The 7,551-nt window shown below is 41.6% G+C and overlaps 1 protein-coding gene across 1 annotated transcript in view; it reads left to right on the forward strand.

Moving 5' to 3' along the window:
• Window positions 1-1,683: 1,683 nt before the first annotated feature.
• Window positions 1,684-7,551, forward strand: part of LOC109512336 (transcriptional regulator ATRX-like) — a 21,273-nt gene continuing 15,405 nt past the window's right edge. Inside the window, exons 1-10 of the mRNA XM_019863958.1 lie at window positions 1,684-1,869; window positions 2,672-2,769; window positions 2,851-2,903; window positions 3,699-3,727; window positions 3,823-3,944; window positions 4,149-4,265; window positions 4,390-4,499; window positions 4,789-4,856; window positions 4,948-6,668; window positions 7,105-7,165. Coding sequence (XP_019719517.1) covers window positions 1,862-1,869; window positions 2,672-2,769; window positions 2,851-2,903; window positions 3,699-3,727; window positions 3,823-3,944; window positions 4,149-4,265; window positions 4,390-4,499; window positions 4,789-4,856; window positions 4,948-6,668; window positions 7,105-7,165 — 2,387 coding nt within the window. The 5' untranslated portion in view covers window positions 1,684-1,861. The remainder of the gene's footprint in view (window positions 1,870-2,671; window positions 2,770-2,850; window positions 2,904-3,698; window positions 3,728-3,822; window positions 3,945-4,148; window positions 4,266-4,389; window positions 4,500-4,788; window positions 4,857-4,947; window positions 6,669-7,104; window positions 7,166-7,551) is intronic.

Below are 7,551 nucleotides of genomic sequence, written 5' to 3' on the forward strand. Positions count from 1 at the left end.
GTCCCATGTTTCTTGTTTTGCTCTTGGTTATTTATTGATTTGCTTGTTTTTGTGTCTTGCGTGTTGTTTATGTAACTTTAAAAGTGCATCGCAGTAACTGTAAAAAGTGACAGATTGTTACATTTAAAAAAAAATCATAAAACATATTGAATGATTATATTAAAGCAACACCATAAAATGAAGGGAACTATTAAAAAAAAACATGAATCTTGCGTGGCACAAATGAAAAGAAAACTTACCCAATTGCAATATTTTCACTTTGTTTCCCCGTGTGCTTTATTTTACGTAAGGATTAGATTGGTACCGGTCGATCTACGTCCCAACCCTCATCTATGGCGTTTACGTAAGGATTAGATTGGTAAATCTTTCAAGTGTTGTCTCCTGAGTTTCCTTTGTGCAAAAATTGTCTCTGAAGACCTTTTATTTTATCTGTACCCACTGTTGCATTCATCTATTTCTGATCATCACCCTGCATCATTTCAACAAGCAGTGCTTCCCAACCTGCGTGCCATGGCACACTACGGTCAAATGAGATTATCACAGATGCCATGGGAAAAGAATCCAGTTTTGTCCAAATTGTATTTAATAACTACATCTAACTTGGCCATCGATGTAGAATGACAGAGCAATTAAATGCTCTTTCATAAGATAGCAGAAGGTATAACAAACATGAAGTCATTTTGTAAATAAAGACACAAGCTCATCATTATTTCATTATTCATACATTTTGTGACATTTTGTCATTGACTTTCAAAGACTATAAATCTTTCCAGAGGGCAACTCCACAAGAGAGTTCCCTGTACAAATGGCAATAATTCCATAATAGGAAACAGCAAATTGTTTCTCTTTGAGGCAGGTTGTCAACACCCCAGCCATGCAAGTCTGTATAGCCACACATATGCCCGAAAACGCCACCAGTCTTGTACTAGCCAAGCGATACTTTGGTGAAAGTACATTTAGTCAATATCGCACAAATGCATTGAATTGCTAGCGAGGACAAAGCACACACTACTATCATGGACTTTAAAATGGACATCAAGGTTATTGAATAAATGTTCAAAGCCACATGATTTTGACAAGAGAATAAAACCTTGGGTTTCTTATCTTTTCACCCCTGTTAAAATTTCAAATTGTTTCATCTTGAAATATGTTTTAACTATGAAAACTGTTTTATTTAACTATGAAAACAAGAGGAAATGTTTCCAGCCTATAGTCAATTACTTTATTTGGGAAACCAGGCTTTTTTCTCTTTTCTCCGTTGAATTTATCTCATTCTATTAAGCTATATTTCTATATTATATGATGAAATTGTGGGTGTCTCACACGTGCACGTATGAATGTATGTATGTATAATTTCAATACTAATATTATTCACTTTATGTGACAGTTGTGAACTCAAAGTGTTGCTCATGTTTGAGTTTATTTCCACTTGAAATATTACATAACATTCCGTCCCTCATTCCTCCTAAGATTTGTCCCTGCTTGTTCCTCTGTTGTTTTCGTTGCCGTCTAGCTGAGACCTCTGAATTAAGGTTTACTTGCAATTTAGGAAAAGTCCACGCCGCCCCCACACAAGTCAGGCGAATGTACCACTAACCTATCAGCGACTAACAATAGTTCCTCCATCTACAATTTTAATTTCAACAACCCTATGACTTCTATTCCGAGCCAACAGGGGGCGATAAAGTAGTAAAACCTTCAACAAGCAAAGTCGTCATTCGGGAACGAAAGAGAAAAAAAAAAGGGGCTCTTTGCTTTTATTGTTATATGATTCTGCCCTCCAAATAAGCGCACCTCTTCATTGTTGATATGCTTAAAAGATGAGGTGAGGACAAAACACAATGCTCCAAATGTTGCAGCGATGTTGAGGTAAATCGGGGAAACCACTGCGTCGAACGATCGTAGCAAGAATGGCGACTATCGATATGCTAGCTTCGCTACAATGTAGCAGCCAGAACGAAGCTATAAACCTTTTAAGTTTTCGAATAATTCTGGCGCAGTTAGTGCCTCTTTTAAAATATGCGCAAAAAACATTTCTTCTTGTTTTATATTATTGCTACTTTGTTATTAGAAGTGGTGTTTGTGGTATTGTCGCATTTCTCTTATTTCTCTAAACGTGTATACAATGGTCACAATCAGAAACTTCTTGACCCAACCAAACTGTGTTACTTTCTCACGTTGCTGATTATAAATCTATATCCTAGGTTGTAGTTTAATAAATCAGAAACTTCTTGACCCAACCAAACTGTGTTACTTTCTCACGTTGCTGATTATAAATCTATATCCTAGGTTGTAGTTTAATAAATCAGAAACTTCTTGACCCAACCAAACTGTGTTACTTTCTCACGTTGCTGATTATAAATCTATATCCTAGGTTGTAGTTTAATAAATCAGAAACTTCTTGACCCAACCAAACTGTGTTACTTTCTCACGTTGCTGATTATAAATCTATATCCTAGGTTGTAGTTTAATAAATCAGAAACTTCTTGACCCAACCAAACTGTGTTACTTTCTCACGTTGCTGATTATAAATCTTTATCTCCTAGGTTGTAGTTTAATTACTGTACAACCCTCTTTCTTTTTGGATCATTAATATTGTTATTGACGACTAGATATTTGAGTGTTTAGTATTCAAACAGATGGCAGTATAACACATATCTTTTGGGTGCAGTACTACAACAAGCAAACTGAATGTATTGGTCAACAAGCTACACGAATACCTGGCCCATTCTATGCATGAGGATAGCAACGGATCAGCTGACTCTGATGGTGAAATCACAACCCATTCATCCTTTGATATTGTGTAACATTGGTTGGAATGCTTGTTGACATTTTATGTTACATTTGCAGATGTAACTATCAGGAATGGTTCAGTGGAAAACTCAGCAGCCTCTATGATGGAGGTAATGGAACATGCAGTGGTAACAGTTCAGGGAAATCACATCCATTGTATCCAAGGAGATATAAAACTCCTTTTTTTAAAGCATAACCAGTTCCCAGGTGTCCTAATAAAAGGTCAAAATACAGAAAGGTGAAATTTGCCAATTTACAATTCACCATCCATTCTTGACGCAAGTAAAAATAATTTGTTGTTGGGGGGGAGGGGGGATTTGTGGATCTAAGTGAGCCACTGCTCCACCTGCCCACTTATACGATGCAGAGTTCAACTTTTGTTACAATGACAACTAGGGTCATCAACTTTTTCACAAACATTCCAGAATCTTATGAGAATACCTAATTCCTGCCGTATCCCTCTTGTGCAGATCAGTAAATGTGCTGCATGCAGCAAATACATCACCAAACACAAATTTCAAAATGGCAGATCTTAACCCATGATAGCGGGCAAGTTATAGGCATAGAAACTGCTAATTGACTCAGTTTTGCAACAAGGCACCGATTAAAAAGTTTACATTGCTGTTCAATTTCACATTTGATGGTTGGGAAGTCACTCCAGAGACCAAAGGTTTTGTATGCCAACAATATAAAAGTCAAATTTCCATAATATGTCCCCCTTAAACAAATCAAGCACTAAGTGGTGCTCAACATATTCATGGACAAACTGAGGGCATAGAATAGGTTAGATTGATAGAGTGAAATTAATGAATTTGTCTAATTACTGGCCACTATTATTGCAATCAGCATGCTAGTATCGAAACTGTTGCACAGCAGTTTAAAAGTGTCACTTTGCTTTTTTGTAGGCGCTTGTGGAGACAAAACTCTCTAGAAGGTAGGTTGAGAAGAACTACATGCGAAATGCTCAGCACATGACCAAAATGGAAGAGAAACTGGCTTTCGGTGTTAACTGCTTCCTCAATATTTCAGAAAACCTTCTGTTGTTACAAAGCATTCTGGCTTGGACGAATCTGCAGACTCAAACGACAGCGACAATGTAGATTTCCCCTTCAGTGCAAATGGCCACCCAGATGTCACTTGCCTTCCTAAAGGTGCATCTATTTCCACATTACTTTGAAACACTATTCTGTACAAGTTTTCAATTCAATACAGTTTGTTATCAGTTCTCCCTGTAAAATCCAACAACACCGTCTATCTCATCGGTGCTGAGGAAATTCAGTTAGACAAATGTAAACGTTTTGTCCTTTCTTTTGTAATGTTACAATTTAATGACTTGATTGCCATGATTTGTCCAGGCACTGTTCTTGTCCGACCTGAACCAGTCGATAATGGCAGAGATGACTTCAGGGGTCCGGAGTTTCGCAGCCGGAAAAGTAACGTGCTGCGGAAAGAATTTTCAAGGAGACGAGGAGGTCAGTCACGTTCCGGTGGACACAAAGTTGCAACAAATGTCGCAACAACAACACAAGCTCTTTCTTCTGCCAACCACATATGAAACCACATCTTTGCAGCTAATATTATTGTTGGGTTCTACAGGGGGCCAACATTTGGAAATTGTCAGTTGCACTGCCTGTGGCCGTCAGGTTAACCACTTCCAGAGAGACTCCCTTATTCGCCATCCAGTTCTCAAAGTACTCATTTGCAAGGTGAGTCAGAAATATATTCTATGTTTTTTTTTTTTTTTTTTAGGGGGGGGGGCATTTCTGCATATTTCACCTTGTGCGTCAGTATTCCTGATGTTACTAAGCAATTTGAGTTAGCCGCTTGGCCGCACGGATTCTCTTGTGTCTTTTGGATGAGTTTTCATCATCAAATATTTACATAAACAGATTTGACAGATTTATGGAATTCAAGTGCATTTTCCTTTTACAACCCCGGTGCTCGGTTATTCTCGTCCAATATTTTGTCATTTTTCACTCTGTTTTGGTTTGACAGTCATGCTACAAATATTACTCAAGTGATGACATCAGCAAAGATGGCGATGGGATGGATGAGCAGTGTCGGTAAGATTCAAACGGGAAAATAAGCAGTTTTTATTTTTAGGTGTTAAGTTTCAAATTTACCCTCTGTCCCCTTTTTTGCCCTCTTATGCAGTTGGTGCGCAGAAGGGGGCAACCTCATCTGCTGTGATTTCTGCAGCAATGCCTTTTGCAAGAAGTGCATTCTGAGAAATTTGGGACGAAAGGAACTCTCTGGTATCTTGGAGAGCAAATGGTACTGCTATGTGTGTAACCCTGAGCCCCTTTTTGGCCTGGTGATGGCCTGTGACAGCGTGCTGGAGAACATGGAGGATCTGTGGCAACAGCACCGCAAAAGAAACCGAGCCGAGACGGGGAAATCCGAGCTTTATGGCATGCTGCCTCAACCGCAAATCCTTCCCTTTGCTAACTGGGATCACAACGGCATGGATAGTAGTGTTGTGTTCAACTACAACACTTTAAATGTCTCCAAGGATATGACTGCAAAGGTCAAACATTTAGTGGACTCTACAAACAAGGTAAACACGAACTTTATTTATTTCATTCATACTGCGACAAAGACGAAACAAGGTGTTCGAAGCCTCTACTTGAAGTCATATTTGACAGTGGTGAAATCCATCCGATTGTCACTTGCGGCACTCGAGGAAAGCCTTAAAGAAGAGTTCAGCGACTTGGACGTCTCCAGCTGTTGGGAGGAGTTACTTAGCAATGACTTTGTGCCCCAACCTACCATCGAAGCGGACCCGAAGATCTCCAGCGATTTAAACGTACATACGTTGCCGAAGCCGTCAGATGAATATGTGGAAAAGGGAGTCCTCGCTGATGTTGTAAGCACAAGTGAAGGCGTGAACTCGCCTTTACCCAATGCTGGACAGACTCTGCAGACAGTGGACCCACAATTTCCTCAAAGTAGTCTCAACATGACCAGAAAGCTAGTTGTCAAACTTACACCAATGCCTGTGACACCGGAGCCCTGCTCAGATGCACAGCTTCTTCCGAAAGACACAGCGGAAGAGATGTTTCATGGAAAAGATGCGCACGGAAATGAAGAAATGGTTGTTGCTGAGAGTAAAATAAGCGTTGACCACCCGAGCACGTCACTCCACCTCGAAGAGGAGCGCGGCAGTCGGAGGTCTCCCCGTGTGAAGACGACACCATTGCGTCGTCCCAGCGATGTCAAGGGTAAACAGTCTCTCTCCACAGCAGACAGCGAGAGCGAGTCGGACCCCGAGGCACGGCAGAGTTCAACGGCCGCCCAATTCTCGGAAGAACAAAGTCCAAGCCAGACCCGAGATGACTCTGACTCAGATGAAATACCCGCGGTGCTTCTTGAGCGAGTAGCTATGATTCAAAGCTCCGATGAGCACCACAGCGACAATGATAATGATGGCAGTCTAGCGTCTGGCAAATTGGGCAAGAAGCGTCTCTTCTGGCTCACCAAGAACACCCCGATTTCGCCAGAGAGGATTCGCCGCAAACGTATGCTGCTGGACCGTTCGCCCGAGTCTGAGCCTGTTGCCGTTAAGACTCGATGGGAAAGGGGGACCGCTTCCTCCAGTGACCATCAAGAACCGACGACTCCAATGCAGCACCTGAAGACCTTGAGGTCTACCGGCAAATCTCAACTTGTCAAGAGCGACACGGAAGGGTTTACTCGACAGCAGGCTATAGCGGAGGCCAGAAAGCACAAGACTCATGCTCCCCAGGAAGTAATGGAGACCACATCGTCATCAAGCGAGGACGACCATGACGATGACTCTGCCGACAATCATAAGATGAAAGAAATCACAGAAGATGCGGCATTACTGGGACCAGCAGCTTTCCATCAATCGTCTGGTAAGTCTGACAATGGTAGTGCCCCTTTTCCACTCCACGGTTCCACTCATCATTGGCAAAACTTGATAGTCTTTGTACATAATTGGTCAGGGATATAATTGTGCTGAAACGATATGATATGGGTAAGAAATACCACTGCTGGGTCTGTACGTTTATAGGATAGACAACTAGTATTGATGCTAACATTAGCATACCCTTTATGCAGTGCTTTAGCTCAGGTTGCTGAAAACAAATTACAGGATGCATCTCTCAGTCCCTCTTCTAACGCCACTTATTCTCACTCGGCTCGTGGGTGTGCTGGAACGTATCCTCGCTGACTTTGGGCGGGAGGCAGGGCACGCCCTGGACTAGTCATGAGCCAATCGCCGGACACATGGACACACAAGCAGTCACTCTCACATTCGTTATTGTGTCTTACTAATTTTTTATTTTGCAGGTGGTGAGGATCGAGCCAGGCCCACTTGGGCAGCTGGGGATGACGACGACCCCGAAAATAGGTATGGTTCTAAAAGCCTGGAAGTAGAGTGTGTAAAAAAGCCAAGGTTTGGCAGAAAGACTGCAAGTCCGAGAAGCAAACCCTCTGCTAAATCCACCAACTCCAATGCCATCAAGAGTCACTTGCGGTCTTTTCACGCGCGACCAAAACGTAGCTGCAGTAGAGCCCCGGAAATCAAATACACATTCTAAAAGAACAAATTTAGGGCTGTATTATTTCCATAAAGATTCATTCAAATGTATATCTTCATCATATACAGTGATCCCTCGCTCTATCGCGGTTCGTTTAGCGCGGCTTCAGTGCATCAAGTTTTTTTTTCCCCCCAAAGTACTGTATTCGGAAAAAAAGGTTTTGTGCATGGCTGTAACTTGATTGGTTCCCAACGCC

This window comes from Hippocampus comes, unplaced genomic scaffold (genome assembly GCF_001891065.2).
Source record: "Hippocampus comes isolate QL1 unplaced genomic scaffold, H_comes_QL1_v1.1 scaffold57, whole genome shotgun sequence".
Taxonomy (NCBI): Eukaryota; Metazoa; Chordata; class Actinopteri; order Syngnathiformes; family Syngnathidae; genus Hippocampus; species Hippocampus comes.